The 21,581-nt window shown below is 46.3% G+C and overlaps 1 protein-coding gene across 2 annotated transcripts; it reads left to right on the top strand.

Annotated features, from left to right (window-relative positions):
- Positions 1 to 11,119: 11,119 nt before the first annotated feature.
- syngr1a (synaptogyrin 1a) lies at positions 11,120 to 20,504 on the top strand. Of its 2 annotated transcripts, none has more exons than XM_006805241.3 (4): positions 11,120 to 11,397; positions 16,581 to 16,818; positions 16,912 to 17,057; positions 19,940 to 20,504. In XM_006805241.3, the coding sequence occupies exons 1-4, from the start codon at positions 11,296 to 11,298 to the stop codon at positions 20,060 to 20,062; spliced, it is 609 nt and encodes a 202-aa protein (XP_006805304.2). In that variant the 5' UTR covers positions 11,120 to 11,295; the 3' UTR covers positions 20,063 to 20,504. The 2 variants fall into 2 exon arrangements, with proteins under 2 accessions (XP_006805304.2, XP_006805305.2); XM_006805242.3 differs by lacking the exon at positions 19,940 to 20,504 and adding an exon at positions 17,283 to 17,611.
- The last annotated feature ends 1,077 nt before the right edge of the window (positions 20,505 to 21,581 follow it).

Here is a 21,581-nt window from a genome sequence, read left to right as displayed (position 1 = left end):
AGAAGGAAGCTGGAGAACTGACCAATCAGCAGCTCATGTTGCTTCTAAATCTGCATGGGCTGCAGAGCTGCTGTGATGTTAAGGTTTTATTTTGTAGGTCCTCTGATTCTTCTTCCTGCTGCTGGTGAGTTCTGCTCTTTTTCTACTCAAGTGTCACCTCTGATTCTGCTCACCTGCAGAAAATAACTCCCACCCTCACTGTTTATTAATCTTAACGAGCAGCTCAGTCAGCTCAGAGATTAGCCTCGAGCTAACGAGCAGATCGGTTGTCAGAAGTCATTACAGCTGAAAGAGGTCGCTGCCGCACTTTTAGCTGAACATCCTGTCAGCAGGGCCTGCTGTAACCGTGAGGCTCACCTGTTGTCTCCGTGAGTCTGCTGTGGCTCTCTATGCAGCAAAAAAACACAGCCGGAGGCTCAGACAGAGCTGAGTCACTAAAGAAATACCTGTCAGAGTTAGGAAATAAACCCAGCCGGCGCACAGTAAATAGACTGAGCCGGTGAGTCACTGCTGATGAGTTAACGGAGCACTGCTGGGACAGCAGGCGATGTGTTTGGATCGTCTCGGGAAACAAAACTTCACTGTTCAGCTGGCCGACCAGGGACACGTGAAACACCTGCTGAGCCACCACACCTGAGCTCAGGTAAGGTTGACCTCCAGCTGACCTGTGCAGAGGGCTGCTCCTCCCTGATCCTGGATCTGCTGGAGGCCTTTTCCTGCTGCCACCAAGTGCTGCTCAGTGGATTGTTGGGGTTTCCCTCCCCGTACTGCCCCCCCCCCCCCCTTAAAACCACACTCATGTTCCAGTGCATTCTGGGTAAACTGATCCAAAGCACACTGAGGCATCACCCACCCTCCTGTGTGTGTGTGTGTCTGTGTGTGTGTGTGTGTGTGTCTGTGTGTGTGTGCTTTGAGAGGATGTGGGCTGATTTAATAAGCTTTAATAAGGATACAATACACACACAGACACAGTCGGGTTGTGCTGGTTCTGCAGTGATAAGTGTGTGTGTGTGTATCTGTGTGTGTGTGTGTGTGTCTGTGTGTCTGTGTCTGTGTCTGTGTCTGTGTCTGTGTCTGTGTGTGCCTGTCGAGTCTCTCTGTCAGATTAATGTTAGCTTCATGAATCCGTCCCATTACTCTGACGTGCCTCTTCCTCCTCGTCTTCTCGCTGTCGGCACTGCTTACAGCGGGCTCGGCCAGCAGGACGTTCACACGTGTGATGAAGGAGGCAGGAGGAGGTGAGGGATGAGGCGATGGACCACAGGTGTGAGCTCTTCAGCTCCATGTGGAGGCCACGCCTATTTCATGAACACATCCATGCAGATTGCATGCGTGTCACCTGTGCATGCGTCCCAGGTAGCAGAATGCAGAGCAGCATGACAGGAAAGATATGTTGACCTCAGACTTCCACCTGCTAAGACGTACGAGCTGGATTCAGCTGAGCTGCAGCTCGTCAGCAGCTGACAGCCACGTGACTGAAGCTGCGATGACGAAGGTCCAAAACTCTCTCACAGCACGGCGACGTTAACAGGAGACCAACTCAAAAATATAGATGATTGTGTCAGTGTTCATGGACGTTATTGGCTCATTCCTTCTAATCTGCTCCACCATCTGTGATTGGCTGAAATGTTTTATGGTCCATAAAAGTTTGACAGCTTAAGGCAGACTGACTCAGGTGATGGAAATACAAAGATGTGCTCATATTAACAAAATGATTCTGTCAGGAATAATTACAGCTCCACATTTCTGTTGAGTTACATTTGTGTTTTTGTCGCGTTTACTCGAACAAGTGTGAGAGTTAAAAGCTCCAGAGTGCTTTGGTCCGTCACTGTTACCACGTAGATATTGTCACTGCTCAGATTTAGGACATATTTGGATGTGTGTGTCCCAAATGACAATGATGAGGGTGAGAACAACCAGTGAAAGCTTCAGGCTTCTTTCTTTGATGGTTTCTGACACATTCATTAAACATTGCCTCAGCGTGTGTTTCAAAAAAGGAATATTATTGAGTAATACTGATGTATGAATCTCCCAGCTCCCATCGCGTCACACCTCCTCTGTTTACAAATCGAGGATCGTCTCACTGCAACAGTTTAGCTCATGGCTAAAGCCAAAATCAATGTTAAGACTCGTCATCTAAGATATGGAACTAACAAAGATCCCGTTTTTACCCTAAACAGATCTCCTCTCTGTCATTCTGGACTCCTTTTCCAGGTCTTGCTTTTATTATTATTATTATTATTATTATTATTATTGTTGTTGTTGTTGTTGTTGTTGTTATTATTACTATTACTATTATTATTATTATTATTATTATTATTGTTGTTGTTGTTGTTGTTGTTGTTATTATTATTAGAGGCTTTCATCTTTATGTTTACTGTTAATTTGTGTTTTTTCTATTTAATGCGCAAATAAACAAAATCATTGAGACAACCAGTCAGACGGCATCTGTGGCAGGAAGGGCCTTCATGAGTACACACACACACACACAGTGTGTGATTGATTATTGATCAGAAGAGCAGATGGTTTCTGTCCTGCTGCTTCAACACCAAATGAAGGCTGGCAAAGTGCCTCTGCTGCCCTCTGTTGGACGGATACTGAGCTACAGCAGGTGACCATCAGTGGTCGTGTCCAAATTCATGGGCTGCTTCCTCCTGAGGCCGCATTTGTAGACCGATTACGTCACAGCGACGCGCCGAAGGCTGTCCAAATTCGTAGACTCCTCCGAATGCAGCCGACAAATGCGTCCTCCTTTTCCCCGAATTTGAAGGATGGGTCGGGTGTGTCCTTCGTGGCCCACCATATCCCAGAATTCATAGCGCGGCCCAGCCAAACTCCAGTTTCCAACAATGGCGGCAGCTGCTTAGTTTTAAAATTACTCTTATTATTCTTTCTGGGTCACAAAATAAACTTTTAACATATTTTCAGGCAGAATGCAGCTGTGTAAACATCAAATATCTGCTCGGTTTATCAAGATATCGCATATTTGCAAAAGTGCTTTGACGTTTTCGGAGACGTCTGTTACCCACCAGCTCGACAGCTCGCCGGGAGCTCGAGGGTCACTGAAGCGGCCGAGAACGGCACAACTCCCGGCACATCATTTTCAGATCACCGCGGTCTTTCGCTACTCAGGTTAAACGTGATATATAAGTCACTTAGACAACCTAAAAATGTTATTGTTGGGCTGTTTTCAGTGTTTTGTTTGTTCGCGAGTAAATCGGTTTGGCTGAGATTAAAGTTATTAGATTAGATAAAATAAAACTTTATTAATCCCCCAGGTGGGTTCCTCCTTGGTTTTCACGCAGCTGACTAAACGTCAAACAGAAAACTGATTAAACCGAAGTGTGAGACGGTCGAGAGTTTCCTCCAGTGTCCTGTTATATTTTAGACAGCAAGGAGCAGACGGACGAGTTTATTAAACTCCACCGAGACAGCGGTGACGCTAATCAGAAGGCTAGACCCTCCAATTACCCGACCTTCTGAGGTCCTCAGGAGGATGCAGCCCATGAATTTGGACACGACCAGCGTGTCTCTATCAGCAGGAGATGGAAGCCTCAGACCTGGGACCGCTCGCAGTCAGCTGATTTGTTTGGTGGTTATGATCGGGATTCACTGTTAAACATTTCAGTCGGGAGCGGCTGGGACAGCTGCCAAAAAACTTCTTCCTCCTTATCTGAGTGCACAACCTTCGGGATTCCCACCCCCAACAGACGGAAAAGGTGAGCGAGGGCCGGTGGTGTCCAGGTGAAACCTAGAAACCTCCCCCGCTCTTTGTTTTTCTGGCGATGGCTATGTCTGTTCTTTGATCGGGGTTTCTCTGGCTGTGGAGTCCCTGCCCTGCCCGGCAGGTCCACAGGTGTGCAAAGGTGTTTCATTCAAGTGCTGCTGCAGTCAGCTGTTGATCAACAATCATGGTTTCGATTCGACCTGCTTAACATTCGTCCCATAGTCAATAAGTCGTTTATTTTGGACAGGCTTCACCTAGCGTGGAAAATAGCCGGGGAAAACCTGAAGCAAGTGCAAACTAAAATGAAGGTTCGATTTGACAAAAAAGCTGTGGATAGAAGTTTCCAGGGGAGAAGGTGTTGATGTTATTGCCCGTGGAGGGGTCCAGTTTACTAACGCAGTTCGCTGGTCCTTACAGTGTTGAATGTAAACTCGACAATAACCACTATGTGATCCGCACTCCAGATCGGCGGCAAAAAAACAGGGTTTGTCATGTGAATACGTTGAAACTGTTCTATCCCCGTAAACAAAATACAACAGCGCCCCCGGTGTGCGCGGTTGCCATCCTCCCTGCTTAAAAACTGTCGGATGACGGATTATCTGAGAGGGATGATGCATTAGGTAGTGGGCTGAAAAATTCAGTAATTTTAAATGATCTTGAATCATTTGTTGCCGACTAACCTGAAACTGCTGGAACTGACATCATTACTCTGATAAAAAATAACTTTTCTCTGATCACCCTCGCCAAACGACTGTCTTATGTCATGACATTGATGTGGAGGGGCATAAGCCGATTAAACAACATGCGTACCGGGTGAATCCAGTGAAAAGGGAAATAATGCAGAGAGAAGTCAATTATCTCCTAGAGCATGGCTTAGCTGTTCTAAGTGCTAGCGCATGGAGCTCTCCATGTGTGTCAGTGCCCAAGTCTGACAACACTCCTCGATTCATTTCAGCGCCTGATGGCTAAGGTTTTGGCCGGGGCCCCTAACTGTAATGCCTACTTAGATGATGTGGTCATTTATTCTGCTTCCTGGAGCAGTCATCTCCAAACCCTCTTAACTGTTTTTAAGCGTTTCGAGGAAGCATCGCTCACTGTAAATCTGACCAAATGTGAGTTTGGAAAAGCCACCATCACCTAGCTCGGAAAGCAGGTGGGTCACGGGCGAGTGTGCCCCGTAACCGCGAAGGTGGAGGCTATTATTGAGTTTCCGATTCAACATACAAGGAGGGCGTTACGCCGCTTCTTGGGAATGTGTGGTTACTACCGCGGTTTCTGTAAAAACTCCCCTGACTGACCTAGTCAGCCCGACCAAACCCTTCACATGGACTGCGGAGTGCCAAACTGCTTTTGAGTCAGTGAAAACGTTACTGTGCAGTGCCCCAGTTTTAGCAGCACCTAACTTCGTGTCTCCTTTTAAGTTGGAGGTGGACGCCAGCGCAACTGCAGCGGGTGCGGTCCTGCTGCAAGTAGATCAACAGGGTGTGGACCGTCCAATCTGCTATTTCTTGAAGAAATTCAATAAACACCAAATGAACTCTTGCACCATCGAAAAGGAAGTGCTTGCATTGTTGCTAGCCTTGCAACACTTCAAGGTCTACATTGGGTCTAGCTCCGTGCCCGTTTTCGCAGATCATAATCCACTTGTGTTGCTTTTGCGAATGCAAAACTCCAATCAGCGACTCACGCGCTGTCAGGGTTCCTGGATCATTGACCCAGTGTCTTTTTTCACATGTTTCCTGTTTTATTGTGTCGGTCATCTGTCTGTGTGCTGTATGGTTACTTCTACTTCCTGTGTCGTTAGTCAGGCTTGGTTAAGCGGTGTTGTCACCTGTTTCTATTCTTCATCTTTATCCGATGTATTCAAGCCCTCTGTTTCCCTCCGTTGCTTTGTCATTGGCAATTTTGCGTTTTCAGATCAGTCGTTCAGTTTAGTTCAACCTTTCATGTTCTGCTCATCTTGTCTTCATGATAAACACCGTGCACATATACTCTAAAATTCACACTAAACATGACATGGCGATGCACATTCTAAGTGGTGTTAAAGGCAGTACTACACAGGTGAGAGTGAACACACTGCAGCAGGTAGATAACATCATCAACCACCTGCATGAGAGGCTGAGGCAAACTGAAGATCTTCAGTTAGGGTTAGGGTTAGGTTCTTGCAGGTGAAATATGCTCTCGACTGTCGACAGTCGAGAGCATATTTCACCTGCAAGAACCGGTGTTAGGTTCACCTTGGTGACATGTGACATCAAGGCAACTGCTCTGAAGTCGCCAGAAGGGGATGCTTTCTTTGGTACCAGCACTAAGCATGATGTTGATGTCCTGGCGTCTCTGTTGGCCTGAACAGTGAAGAAAACGGGTCCAGGTGCTGAGGTCCGGTGCAGCCTGATATGACCTCTGGTTTCTAACCAGCGCACAGCCCGTCTATCGTTTCCTGTTTATATTTCCTTCAATGCTGTTTTTGGTTTTCAGCATTAAGACCTTTCACTGGTCTTGGAAACTTTATTGAAACAAGTCACTGCATCAAATCCAAAATAAGAAAAGTTTTGATATTCAGTGTTGTAGTTGGACTCTGTATTTTAAACAGTTTATTGGACGCCTCTCTCTCCCGCCACGCGCCTGCAGCTGGCTAGAAACTCCTCGGGTGTGTCTGCAGTTACTCCATCAGTCCAGCAGGCGGAGCCAAACTCACACAGACAGACTGTTCATGTGGTGAAGAAACTTCATTGCTGATCTCACAAATACAGGCCATTTACCATCTCACAACATCCATAACAATAACATTACCTTATCAGCTCAGCATCACTAATCAATCATCGATTGATCGTGTTTGTGTGTGTACAACTGCAGCAGTGGCGAGGCGGGCTGTGTCAGGTTTGTGTGTGATGTCACAGACTTGGGGCGGGGCTTCAGTGCAGTTATCCGAATCTCAGCCCGACTGTGGACAAATACACTTATAGAGGTATGCGCGTGCGCGCACACACACACACACACACACACACACGTGTAGGTGGTGATGTTATTACATTTCTCCTTACAGACTCCTTATCAGAACTATGAGCTCGTTTCCTTTGCATCTTATGACGTCATCAACTCATCATCAAAGGTCCAACCGCTACTGCTGGGCAGTGGACACACACAGGTACTACACACACACACACACACACAACAGTTCCAGTTGAGGATCTAATTGGGTAACTTTGTGTGTGTGTGCAGACTCAGCTCAGAGTATTGTGGCGTCCTCCAGACAGTGAGAAAAGTGTTCCTATTGGCTACATCATTCTGTCAGTCATTTGTGGGCTCCTCCTCCTCTGCATTCTCTGTTTCATCTTCTGGAAGGTATCAATCAATCAATCAATCAATCAATCAATCAATCAATCAACCACTACTCAGCCAGTCGTACAGACTAGTCTAGCATTCAACAGAGACACAGCTGGTCTCTACATCTAAACTAAACATCACTACTCCCACGTCTAATGTCTGTAATGAACTGGATCCGCACTCTGTGCTAATGCTCGCGAGGCAGGGGAACACATTCTGTCGGTACCTTGGTGCAACACAGATCCTGCCACAGTTTGTTCCCCCGGTTCAAATCACGGACAAACAGTATCCCACAGGTGTTTCTGTTTTTAAACTAGTGCTGTCAACACTAACATGTTAATACGGCGTTAACACAGCTAAATGCGTTAACGCGATCATCACGATTAAAACTGTGTGGAGTCTTTCATAAACTGCTTATGCTGAGTCTGAGTCTGCAGAGGGTACCAGTGCTGTGGAAGACATCATGCCTCGTCCCTGTACCAAAGACGCCACGTCCCAGTGGCCCCCAGGGTTACAGGCACTGACCTCCCACATCATGAAGACCCTGGAAAGGCTCATCCTGGACCAGCTGCGACCCAGAGTAAGACCACATCTGGATCCGCTTCAGTTCGCTTATCAGCCCCGTCTCGGAACTGAGGACGCCATCATCTACCTGCTCAATCGTGTCTACACCCATCTGGACCAGCCGGCGAGCACTGTGAGGGTCATGTTTTTTGACTCTTCCAGTGCTTTCAACACCAACAGGCCGACCGTCCTGGGTGATAAGTTAGCAGCGATGCAGGTGGATGCTTCTCTGGTGTCCTGGATTGTTGATTACCTGACAGGAAGACCACAATATGTACGTCTCCCACAGTGTCTGACAAGGTACTCAGCAACACAGGGGCACCACAGGGGACCGTCCTCCCCCCTTCCTCTTCACCCTCTACACCACAGACTTCAGCCACTGCACAGAGACCTCCATCTTCAGAAGTTTTCTGATGACTCTGCGGTGGTTGGATGCATCAGCAGGGATGATGAGACAGAGCACCGGGCTGTGGTCGACTCCTTTGTCACGTGGTGTGAGCAGAATCATCTGCAGCTCAACGTGGCAAAGACCAAGGAACTGATCGTGGACTTCAGGAAGACCAGGAAACACTTGAGCCCTGTTTCAATCCAGCGGGTCAGTGTGGACATTGTGGAGGACTATAAATACCTTGGAGTGCACATTGACAATAAACTGGACTGGGCTAAAACACCACAGCACTTTACAGGAAGGGCCGGAGTTGTCTCTATTTTTTGAGGCGACTGAGGTCCTTCAACATCTGCCAGAAAATGTTTAGGATTTTCTACGAGTCTGTTGTGGCCAGTGTGATCCTCTACACTGTTGCATGCTGGGGGAGCAGGCTGAGGGTCGCAGACGCCAACAGACTCGATAAACTGATCCGTAAGGCCAGTAATGTTGTGGGGATGGAGCTGGACTCCCTCAAGGTGGTGTCGGAGAGGCGGATGCTGTCCAAGATAAAGACAATGTTGGATCACACCTCCCACCCACTCCATGACATGCTGGTCAGTCACAGGAGCACGCTCAGTGAAAGACTGAGGTTACCCATAATGCACCACTGAACGACACAGGAAATCATTCCTGCCTGTGGCTCCCTGCACAACTCCTCCACTTAACACACTGTTTACTGCAACAACTACACACGTTTCTTCTCAGCTATTTATTAATAAGTGACTTATATATGTATATATATATATATATATATATATATACATATATAAGTCATATATATATACACATAATGTGTATATATATATATATTGTACTATTCTTAGTTAGCGTATTGTCTGTCATGTTAATGTTGGTTTATAATGAGCACTGTAAAAAAAAATATAAATTTTCCCCAGGGATCAATAAAGTATTCTGATTCTGATTCTGATAAAATTGTTAATGCGCTTAACGCGTCTGGAGCGCAGAATGAACAAACTTCGGACAAACTGCCTCCAGGGATTTTGAGTCTCTCTGCGTTATAGACCAGTTAAATGTTAATCGCATTAGTTGTGATGACGGCGTTAACGTGCTTAAGCTGCATTAATGCGTTAACGCTGAGTAACCCTCACACACCCTGTGTTCATATGTAAAATGTGTGCATGTGCGTGCGCGTGCGTGCGTGCGCGTGTGTGTGTGCGTGTGTGTGTGTGCGTGCGTGCGTGTGTGTGTGCGTGTGTGTGTGTGCGTGCGTGTGTGTGTGTGTGTGTGCGTGTGTGCGTGTGTGTGTGTGCGTGCGTGTGTGTGTGTGCGTGTGTGTGTGTGCGTGCGTGCGTGTGTGTGTGCGTGTGTGTGTGTGCGTGTGTGTGTGTGTGCGTGTGTGTGTGTGCGTGTGTGTGTGCGCGTGTGTGTGTGCGTGTGTGTGTGCGTGTGTGCGTGTGTGTGTGTGCGTGTGTGTGTGTGTGTGCGTGTGTGTGTGTGCGTGCGTGCGTGTGTGTGTGCGTGCGCGTGTGTGTGTGCGTGTGTGTGTGTGTGTGTGTGCGTGCGTGTGTGTGTGTGTGTGTGTGTGTGTGTGCGTGTGTGTGTGCGTGCGTGTGCGTATGTGCGTGCGTGCGTGTGCGTGTGTGTGTGCGTGTGTGTGTGTGCGTGTGTGTGTGCGCGTGTGTGTGTGTGTGCGTGTGTGTGTGCGCGTGTGTGTGTGCGTGTGTGTGTGTGCGTGTGTGCGTGTGTGTGTGCGTGTGTGCGTGTGTGTGTGTGCGTGTGTGTGTGTGTGTGCGTGTGTGTGTGTGCGTGCGTGCGTGTGTGTGTGCGTGCGCGTGTGTGTGTGCGTGTGTGTGTGTGTGTGCGTGCGTGTGTGTGTGTGTGCGTGTGTGTGTGCGTTTGTGCAGCTTGGTTTCTTCAGGCGAACTCGTCTCCCCAAAGATGAAGACGATGATGAGGATGAGCAGCGTTTGTCTGAAGGTCTTATGACTGAATAACACCGAGTGTCACATGATGTTGCCTGATTCAGGGGTTAACAGGGGTCACCGTGGTGAGCATGCTCACATCAAACAAGGCGACATCATCAGAGGAACAGCTGATACAGCTGTGATGCTCACAGCCACTCTGACAGCGTCCCCCATCAGAGCGCTCAGGCTTTAAGGTGGAACTCGCTGCAGTATGTCGCAGATCAGAGTGAATGAATGTGATTGGTTGAACAGATACTCAGGTGTGTGTTTGCAGCAGATCAGAACCATGGTCTGCATCAGCGCACGATCACATGGATGTTCAGTCTGAGCAGCTGGAGCTTCATTTCCTGCTTTCAGGAACAAGCTGCACATGAACGAATGAGAGGAAACTCAGAGTCTTTATTCTCTCAGCTGCAGCATCGCTGCTGGTTCAGGGTCAAAGAGTAAAGATCAAAACAATCATTAAATATAAAAAACGTGTAGCTGTTCAGGCCACAGCTCTGACTGAACTGAGGAGACCAGCTTCTGCAGGTTGAAACCAGATGTTTTTGTGGTTTTGGGTTCTGTGAAGCTCCAGATGTTTCAGTGGGTGATGGTCTGGGGCTGGGCTGTACTCAGGTCAGGAATGGAGCTCAGTGAGGGTCCCTGAGACAGGCGGTGTTAGGGTTAGGAGCAGATGTTGCTCTGCAGATGTACTTTTAATTAATGAGGCCTTCACAGGGGTCACAGCTACCCCCCACGCCTCAACCACACCATCAGGGACAATCAAGCTGATGGTTGATCTCCAGACTGGACAATGAAGATGGGAGGTCTTCCTCAGAGCCGCCGCCATGATATCCCGGTCTGTGAGTTCATCACTGCAAACCTCTACTCGCTGGGATTTACAAAGCTACTGGGAAGGAAGGAAGGAAGGAAGGAAGGAACGAGGAGACAGACATGAGTAGTTTTCCGCCCTGAGTTCTGCCTCACAGGCAGCTCCTCCTCTCAGGCAGAGTAACGCCTCCTTCACTATGATTGGATAGCTGTGGCCGCTTCCTCTGATTGGTGCAGCGGTGCCCACCCTGTGAGTCGGTGCGGGGGGAGCTAAAGGCTGTTTGCAGTGAGGGAGGATGAAGAGGATTACTGCAGATTACAGAGTAGTTTATAACAGCAGAGAAGAAGAAGAGAGAGGCACACCCAGACCAACTGAGCCTACTGGTCTGACTGGGCCTGTCCTGATGCAGTGAAGTGGGACCAGTCTGTTTGCGACTAACTGGACTTGGCTGGGTTCTGGAGGGTTGAGGTGGACTGCAGTGGTCTGAGCTGGTCTGAGGAAGAGGAAGTGGATGGACGGTTTCCAGGCGTACGGGGCGGGGAAGGCCGGCGGAGCGTTCGACCCTGCGACCTTCATCAGGCAGCCGCAGACCGTCGTTAGGATCCTGTGCTGGGTAAGTCCTGTGATGTCCTAATTATGTCATAGATGGGTCTCTAAACAAACCAATCATTAGTGTTATGGACAAACCTGAGAGGTCTCACGGTGCCATCCAATCAGATCCAAGAAGCTGTGGTGTCATGTGACAGGCTCACCTGTTTTATCTTAGAGCATTCAGGTGAGTTTGACAATGTGGGCTACACATTCTCTCAGAGTCTCATCTGCTGAACGCAGTCTCACATCCGCGCTGGTGCCTGGCCCCCTCCCTGAATGCCTGGCCCCCTCCCTGAATGCCTGCCCCCCTCCCTGAATGACTTCCTCTCATGCCCCACATGTTCCCCAACACGTGTTTTCAGCTCCCTCCAGCAGGTGGATGAATGTCTGACAGGTTAGAGTAAATCCAGCAAAGTGAGGCAGACAAAATTAAAATGTCCCGAATTGTCCGAACTCTGAATGAAGTCAGAACTTCAGTCAGAACCTCTTAGATCGGTGGTTCTGATCCAGTTCAGGTGAGTCTGGGTCCACCTGGTCTGCTGATGTCCATCCTCCTCTGATGTGCCTCTGACCTGAGAGATGGTGGAAGTAACACTTCAGGAGATCAGCATCTTCACAAATGTCTGCCTGTTCTGATGTTTACGTGATCAGCCTTCGTGTTAATGTGTGACTGAGTGGTTCTGGTTCTGTCGGTTCTCTCTCTGTTTGGGCTCAGCCGTCACTTTACTGGCTGCTGGGTCCTGAGAGTCCTGTGTGATTCAGTCATGAGATTGGTGTTAAAATTCCTGAGGCTCAACACAAGACTGCTCAAACAAAACCTCACTGTTTGACTCTGCAGCCACTCTGATTGGACAGCTCAGGAGAGAGACTGCTGTGATTGGATAGAAACATGCAGTCCTCCACGCCTCCATAGCGCAGGATGGAAGAGGTAATTGTGGAGCTGGGAGGTGCAGGGTGACAGCTGCTTGCTGGTTAAAGGTCACATGGAGCCCTGTTAGGTGCAGCTGCACATGATTAAAAAAGCTGAAAAGCTTCCTTTATTAACAGGTTTCTGATGTGAAATATTTGCAGATCTACAGACGCTATTCAAGGACCACAAATAAAACACTCTCCAAAACTGTGATCGTCTTTGTATGAATGTATTCAAGTGTGACAGGAGCCGTGTATCCACTCGAGCTGCGCTGTGTGGTTAGCATTCTTTCTTTGAGGAAGTCATCAGACTGCATGTGATCATGCCCGCTCTGCCTCCAGAATCCAGCCATGGCACAAAAATGCCAAGAACATCCCGTCCTGTTCCTAAGTTAACTTTCATGTTACAACAGCAGTCGGGTCCCAGTTTAGGCGAGAAACAGGAACTGTTTCAGTCGGGCCTCAGAGCCATTCATGGCACCGAAACTGTTAACAGTGATCTGCACAATAGTCAGGTGAAAATAGAAAGCTGATTCTGACTGATACCACAGATGATGAAGTGTTCTCAGCTCACCTCAAACACTGTCAAATCAAATCAGCTCAACAAACACCAGCAAACACACAAACTGTGTGCTCGCAGTTTGTCCCACAGTGTGCTGCAGCTAAAGTCCAGCTGCTTATTTTTCAGGGACAGCAAAGACAGAGAACTACGTTCACTCAGAGATGGAGGAAGATAAGAAAGAAGCAGAGGAAGCAGAGAGCTTAGAGTCAAGGATGCTCGTTTAAAGCTCACATGGAAGTGTTGTTAAATCTGTACTTTAAAGCTTCTCTTTAAACATAAACTTTTACTTGAGTAAAAAAGTTGCTTCAGTACTTTTACTGGAGTATTTTTTAACACAGGTTCAGAATACTCCAGCAGCTCCAGTAGAAGTACAGCAGCTCCATGGTGCTGCTGTACTTCTACTTAAATAATGAATGTTCCTGCTGCTATCTGTGATAAAAGCAAATTCACACCAAGGAGCAGTGTTGGTCAAGTTACTTGAAAAAAGTAATCAGTAATTAATTACTGATTACTTCCCCAAAAAAGTAATCCTGTTACTTTACTGATTACTTATTTTCAAAAGTAATTAATTACTTAGTTACTTAGTCACTTAGTTACTTTTTAAAAACATGATATACAACCTGAATAGGTGATAAAGTGATAGATCTTTCAGCCCAATTCTACTTTTTCTACATAATCATCATACAAAATGTAATCAAATGGAAAAGTCTCTTTTTAAAACTTGTTTTGTTAGTTTTAATCTTTTAACTTTATGCATGAAGCAAAATTTTAATTATATGCACCATTCTCTGACTGGAAGAAATTAGTTTAACATTTAAACCTATTTTCTGCACATTCCAGCACATAATATATATATATATATATATATTGTGTTTACACTCACTCTTTCAGATGCAAGTAAAACACAGCAGAAAATAAATAAAGTCAAAGACTAGCGGTCCTTTTGCTCTATTTTCACCTGTAAAGCAGGAGTAGGGTAGGCGGAGGGTTATCCTGGTGCAGGTGTGCCGCAGCGGTCAGTGGAAGGATACGGCAGTTTCTCTGTGAGTTTCCCATTACGTCGTAGCGCACTCGGTGCTTGCTTGGAAGTTTAGGGGGGGTTTTTTTCGCTGTAAAAAGAAGTTTTCTTCCCACGCACAACGGACACTAATGTTTTTGTCACTTTTTATGGAATCAAACTCAAAGTAAGGTCAGTACTTCCACGCTTTAAACGCTGCACGCTCATACTCTCTCCCGCACTCGATATATGATCCGTTGTTGATCTGCACACAGCTGCTGTCACACATGTCGCACTCGCTTACGTCACTGTCATGAGACATTCTCGCAAGAAAATCACGGTTTTAGTAACGCAGTAACGCAGCGTTCCTACGGGAAAGTAACGGTAATCTAATTACCGTTTTTGCAATAGTAATCCCTTACTTTACTCGTTACTTGAAAAAAGTAATCGGATTACAGTAACGCGTTACAAGTAACGCGTTACTGCCCATCTCTGCCAAGGAGTCCTGCTCTCAAAAACGGACATAGATAACTCTGCTGGATCTAATAAGTGTTTAACATTTTTAAAACGTGATTAGTGCCATCTTGTGTTACAGCACAGTGTGACATCACTGGGTTGGTTGGTTGCTGCTGATAGATTTGGTTTTTTTATGTTCCAGTTTAGTTTTTTTTTTCATTGCCTCACCAAACTCCTCCCACACCTGAGATTTTGCTTGGGAGAGACCCCGGTCCACAGGATCTTCACCTTCCGGTAAAGCTTCGACAGCATTCCCAGGCAGACTGAGGACATTGAGTCCAAATGGACGATGTTCAGCACATTGCTGGAGCTGCTGCACTGAGCTGCATCCACAAGGTGGTGGAATCCATCATGCAGAAGGAGCTGTATGGAGCTCGGTTAGCCTGTGGGACTACGAAAGCTAGGTACCGACGGGCCTAGCAGAAAGCGGCTTGGGCAGTGGCCAACGCAAAAACTCCTGTGTGGGAGGAGTTCGGAGAGGCCATGGAAAAAGACTTTCTGGGCCTTTCTCAATATGCGTACTTGTGTGTACTTGCGTTCTTGTGTACTCGTGATACGTCATCAGTCGGAGACCAAGTACTGTTCCAATTCGAAGTACGCATCAAGCCGAGAACGCGAAAAAGTCCCGGATGTGTTCTCGCTCCGCCCGTTTTATCGAGCATGCATCGGTGGTGACTTGTGTGGACTTGGTACAGCGAAATATCCCAGAATGCATTTCGTCCAAAACTCAAATGCGGCAATGGCGGACGAGCGGGGCTAAAAACTTTTAAATATTACTCTTTCTGGGTCACAAAATAAACTTTTAAGTTCTTTTCAAGCGAGAATGTAGCTGCTCGATTTATCAAGATATCATATATTTCCAAACGAGCTGCGACGTTTTCGGAGACGTCTGTGACCCGCCAGCTCCATAGCAGACAGCGAGGTCGAGGATTATTACAGCCGGCGAGAACAGCGGACTCGTTTTCAACCCCCCCGCGGTCTTTTCGCTACTCAGGTTAAACAAACCCCAAACCCCAGTACCTGTCTATTGTATTGAGTGTCCACTAAAATAAAAATGAAAGCGTTCTAACATCTCACCTGCTTGTTTTTATTAAGGTATGTACACGTATGTACATGTACACTATTTTTATTAATAGAGATTTCACTACTGAGGTTAAACATGATATATAAGTCACTTAGATCACTTCTAAATGTTAATGTTTGGCTTATTTCGGCTTTTTATTTGTTCCTGAGTAAACCGGTTTGGCTGTGATTAAAGTTAAGCTTCATAACATATTACTCAGTTAAATTAAGAGGGCAGTAAAAACTCCGGACCTGTGACATCATCAAGTACGCTGGTGTTCCAATTGTACAAATCGCGAGTCCGTGCTCGCGTTCTCGGCGAGTCCGTACTCCCGTGCGTTCTCGGCGAGTCCGTACTCCCGTGCGTTCTCGGCGAGTCCGTACTCCCGTGCGTTCTCGGCGAGTCCGTACTCCCGTGCGTTCTCGGCGAGTACGTACTCCCGTGCGTTTTCGGCGAGTACGTACTCCCGTGCGTTCTCGGAGAGTACGTACTCCCGTGCGTTCTCGGCGAGTACGTACTCGCGCACTTGAGAATTGAGAAAGGGCCTCAGTGTGCCTCAAAGAATCCACCATTTCTCTCTTTGAGCCACTGATCTCCCATTGGCTGTTCCCGCTGAAACTCTGTCTGCCCCCTGCTGTGCTCTGTTGATGGCCTGGTAATGGTTCCGTGTCTGCGTTTGCTTTCTCATGTAATATGTAATTTCATGCACGTTTATAGGTTGTTGGGTTTATTTTTGAGAGAGAAGACAAATATGCTCAAAGTGCATTTATAAAAAATATTAAGCAATAAAGGTTCAAGATAAAAATGGCTGCTGTGTCTCTTTGGTCACTCAGACCCAAAAGAAAGACAGAGCCCCACACCCAGCCAGTAAGCAGTGTTACTGCGGGACGTTAACATGATTGGTCAAAACTGTTGAGCGTGGCCTTGACATCTGACATCGGCTCATGTTTCTTCTTCTGCACCTTTCTGGACATGTGGAGATGACACTCTCATTACCTGCCCCAAAAGGGAAGTTCATGTGGATGTAGTGTTTTCAGAGGCAAAACGAACAAATTATGAGATATATAGCCTTAAATCTAAAATTACATTCAGTACACTTTGATCAGTAAAAGCTGTGTTTAAACTTGCTCATTAATAAACTTTACTTCCTCGCTCCAGCTCTTCTCCATCGTCATCCTCGGCTGCGTTGCTAACGAGGGCTATGTCAACAGGCCAGAGGAGGTGGAGCCGTATTGCATCTTCAACCGCAACCAGAACGCCTGCAACTATGGCATCGCCATGGGAACACTGGGGTTCCTATGCAGCGCTGCTTTCCTGGCACTGGATGTTTACTTCCCCCAGATCAGCGGCGTGAAGGACAGGAAGAAGGCCGTCATGGCTGACATTGTAGCGTCAGGTGAGTGTCCATCTCCTGTGCTTTGGAGTCGGTGGGATTGGCCACGTGTGTTTGTGCATTTTGTTAAATGCGGTTCCTCCGTGCTGTGTGCAGCTCTATGGGCCTTCATCTGGTTTGTGGGCTTCTGTTTTCTGGCCAATCAGTGGCAGGTCTCTAAAAAAGAGGACAATCCTCTGAACGAAGGAGCCGACGCAGCCAGAGCAACCATCGTTTTCTCCTTCTTTTCCATCTTCACCTGGGTAAGTGTGTGGAGGCTTCCACTGCTGCCACCTGCTGGTCAGACTACTGCACAAACACGTTTATTTAGAAATATTTAAACCCTTGCACATGTATAAGATATGTTGTGTACATGTAACAAACAACTCATATGATTCTGTTTCCTTCTGTCTGTGTTGTCGTATGTGTGTTGTGTCCCGTGTCATGTGACGTGCCTCGTGTCATGTGATGTGACGTGTTGTATGTAGGGCGGTCTCACTCTGCTGTCTCTGGAGCGTCTGAAGAGAGTCTCCTTTGAGGAAGAATACAACAAACTGTTCAGCCCTCCTTCTGCCTGAAACTCAAACCTTACTTGACTTGTCTCTTTTAGCCAATCAGGGGCGAGCCTTCATGTGCTTTCTGTTTCCTCCTCATAGCTCAGTCTGGACTCTTATTCTAAGTGCCTTACTGTTGCTGCGGTAACAGAGTCATTCATGAACTATGTTGTGCGTTTTCTTTTTGCAGTGATGTCGTTGTGTGTGATGTGATATCACCATGTACTTTGGTGTATGAAGATCTAATAAAGTGACTTTAAGATTAAGATATTAAAGTAGAAGCATGGTCCATGGAGAGGACTGCTCCCTGCTGCTGGCTGTCACCCGGTCGGGTTTATGTGCAACACTAAAGAACAAACTTACTGCACTAAGCAAAACTCTTGAGTCATTCTTAGGATAGCTAAGAATAGATGCGGTGATTTATTGAAACCTGTGCAAACGTCTGTGGAATACAGTAAATGAGTTTGATTCTAACGAGCTTGAAAGTGAATAGTTGGTGTGAGCAGCTTCATCCTTCAGCTCCATCTGAACTCTCTAAGCAGCTCTCTCATGTCTACGAGGTGATTCCACGCTGGTTCAGTAATGGAATCAAAATGTCTTTATTGTCCTTATATCACATGCAATGAACAGAACAAGAATAGATATAAAAAAAGGAAAAAGAATACAGTCAGACAAAATCATATCTATCTATCTATCTATCTGCCTATCTATCTATATGCTAACACGCTCAGACAGAAACTGGTTCACCCGAAAGACAAAACGCCAAAACACAAACTTAACAATGTGGTGTTTGCTGTACAGCAGCGAGGAATGCCCAGACCTCTACATCGGAGAGACCAAACAGCCACTTCACAAGCGCATGGCACAACACAGAAGAGCCACCTCCACAGGACAAGACTCAGCTGTCCATCTGCATCTAAAGGTCAAAGGTCACTCTTTCGAGGATGCCAACGTTCACATTTTGGACAGAGAGGACAGATGGTTTGAAAGAGGAGTGAAAGAAGCATCTATGTCCACTGTGAGCGACCATCTTTGAACAGAGGCGGTGGTTTACGACACCAACTCTCTGCCATCTATAATCCAGTTTTGAGTTCCTCCCCAGACGCCTTAACGCCCACTCACATCCTGGGACATCTGACCTCAGGAAATCACATGATAAGGTGGGGCCAGGTTTCACAATGAACTCACCCGAAACTCTGGCTGATTGTGACCCACACCCGTTTTTACACCTTGGCTCAGGCGATTAGAGGATCATCAGGGGTCCTTTTGTCCCTCTGTGGGGGGAAACTCCCACTAGGTTTAAATCTGGGACTCTCCACCATTTGACCTTAGAACTGAAGAAGCTTCTCGGATGAAGGTGAAACGTCTTCAAGCAACTTAAAGAAGTCCAGACGCTTTTCTTTGCAAGCTCCTGTCATGGCTCGTAGGATGTGTGGAATTGTTAAAGTACCCAAAATGCAGGCACCTCTGATGTGAGGAAGCTTTATTAAAGGAGGTGGAAAGTATACAAGGCAAGGGTGGCGAAAAACAGAACTGGGTAAACCTAAACTGGGACAACTAAAGAGCAAACCATGAAATGATAACCAAACATGGAAAAGGACAGAGAGATGCAGACAGACGCAGGGAAACCACTCAGGATGACGGAGGAGATTAACGCAGACCAGAGAACAGCAGATAACACAGACGAACCAGCAACAGGCAGGAGAACACAGGGCTTAAATACACACAGCAGTAATCAAGGGATGGGAGACAGGAACACACCTCGGAGAAATCACAGCTGACGAGGCAAGGGAAATGTAACCTGAACACACTCACATAAGACAAGGACCTTCAGAATAAAACAGGAAACAGACACAGAGGACCAGACAAGACACTGAACTTAACAGACTCACGAGCAGACACAGTGACACCATGGACAGACAGAGGGAACATAGGCAGGCATAAAACAAACTAACACATAGCAAACCTAAACAAAAGACAACAGAATAAACAAGAACATAAAATAATATAAAGAAACACAAAACACTCAGTCCCCAGACTCAGGACCATGACAGACCTTAGACTACGATGACCCGGATGACTGAGAACCTTCACAGACATGTTCTCCTTAAATTGCTGGCTGTCTGAGTGGTGTCCCAGAAACGATGTGGGCTTCATAGATAATTGGCAAACCTTCTGGAGGAAACCTGGTCTTGTTAGGAGAGATGGCATCCATCCCACTTTGGATGGAGCAGCTCTCATTTCTAGAAATATGGACAAATTTATTAAACCCCTCAAAACATGACTATCCAGAGTTGGGACCAGGAAGCAGAGTTGCAGTCTTACACGCCTCTCTGCAGCTTCTCTCCTCCTGCTACCCCCCCAAAAACCCATCTCCATAGAGACTGTGTCTGCTTCCAAAAAGACAAAAAACAAACTAAAAACCAGCAACAAACAACTTAAACATAAACACAAAGAAAGAACAATACAGTATCCACATCTGAACCAAAGAGTAAAACAGTGAAATGTGGATTATTAAATATTTTAATATATTTTTATCTGATTACTGTGGGTGCTTTTAACAACCCCTAACATGCATGTTGTGTCTGCAGGTGCTGCAGAGCCTGCTTGCCATCCACAGGTTCAAATTGGGAGCCGACACCGTCATGTTCAACCAGGACTACGTGGATCCTAATCCACACGAACCCATGGAGGCCGCACCCACGACTGAATAAATCCCTTCAGATGTGCTGGGTAGCTTTTGTTCGATGGATTTTTGTTCTTGTGGTGCATTCAGGGACTCAACATAGACACTTTCATTGAAAATGAGTTCCTCTGAATCAGCAGCCAATCACAGTCCAGAACATGAACAGAAACAACATGGTCAGAAATGATCTAGATCCTCCACTTCCTGCTGAAAAATCACTACCACAATACAAGCAGCTTCATGATAAAAGGCTGATCACAGTTACTACACTTTTCAGAGACTTTTCTGCCCATTTTTAGCTTTAACCTCCTAGGACCTGAACTCTTCCACAGCAGCATTTTTAATTTCTCTTTGATATTTGGGCACATTGGGGCCCGATGAATGTAAAAACAAAGAATTACCAGATATTTTTTTACCTTATTTTTGTTTTTAAGAAAAATAAGAGCCACATACGAGAATATTCGTTTAAAATTGTGATAGAACAGTAGCAGCATAACGTCCTCGTGAGTGGATATCAGGCCCCTGTAGAGCAAAATTTAGTATTATGGTCTAAATAACCCAAAATGTGATGTCCACATATGTGGATGCCAGGTCCTAGGAGGTTAAAGCAGTCACAGCACCCCGTGCTGCACCAAGCTAACCACTAGTGATGTGTCGGTCGCGAACGAAATGGATCTTAGAGCCGACCCTTTGAAGTGAACGACGCGAGCCGGCTCGTTATTGGGAGCCGTGTTTCTTTCTCTCACCCTCTCTCTCTCTCTGTCGCATTTTTTCCCGCTTCACTCCGCACGCGAGCCTTGTGCTTTGCGCTTTATATATATTCAAATAAATTTTAAAAAGTGAAGCGGGAAAAAATGTGAGAGAGAGGGTGAGAAAAGGAAAAAAAACAACCCACGGCTTGCGATAAGGAGCCGGCTCGCGTCGTTCACGTCAAAGACCCGGCTCTAAGAGCTATTTCGTTCGCGAACGACACATCACTAATCCAAAACTATTTTCAGTTGCGGATGATGAAGGATTCAGAAAGTTTATTCATGCACTGAATCCTATGTACACAGTTCCAAGCAGGAAAACATTCTCCCAAAAATCATCCCAGACCTGTACGACAGAGAATGTGCATCTTCTTTTTGTTTTCATATTTTAATTTATATTTTACTGTGTTGTGGTTTGCAGTATTTTGTGTTGTTTCACTTTAAATTTGTTTAAAAGAAAAAGCTGAAAATTTAAATAGTTAAAAGTTGAAATCTAAATAGTTGTTTTTTGTATTTTATAATTGATTTATTGCATTTTATGTGGAGTGAATAAATAAAAATATATTTACGGTGGCCCCTAGAGACAAAACACGTACAATCGCTTTCAAGCCCCGCTGCAGGTACATCCACCGTGGGCTCCAGCGAAACCTCAATACCAATGACACTAACTCAATAGTGTCCATCTGGTCCAAAACTTGTCGTCCTCCCTGCAAAACTGACCGGGGTGTTGCCCACAACGTGCTGGTCCACCTTGTTAGGGCAGCTAAGCCTACTGCCACACATGGTAATTCCAGCATC

The sequence above is a fragment of the Neolamprologus brichardi genome, chromosome 4, assembly GCF_056152115.1.
Source record: "Neolamprologus brichardi isolate AB-2024 chromosome 4, ASM5615211v1, whole genome shotgun sequence".
NCBI classification, from domain to species: Eukaryota; Metazoa; Chordata; class Actinopteri; order Cichliformes; family Cichlidae; genus Neolamprologus; species Neolamprologus brichardi.
Note: the sequence above shows the minus strand (reverse complement) of the source record. Positions and strands in the feature narration are given on the sequence as shown.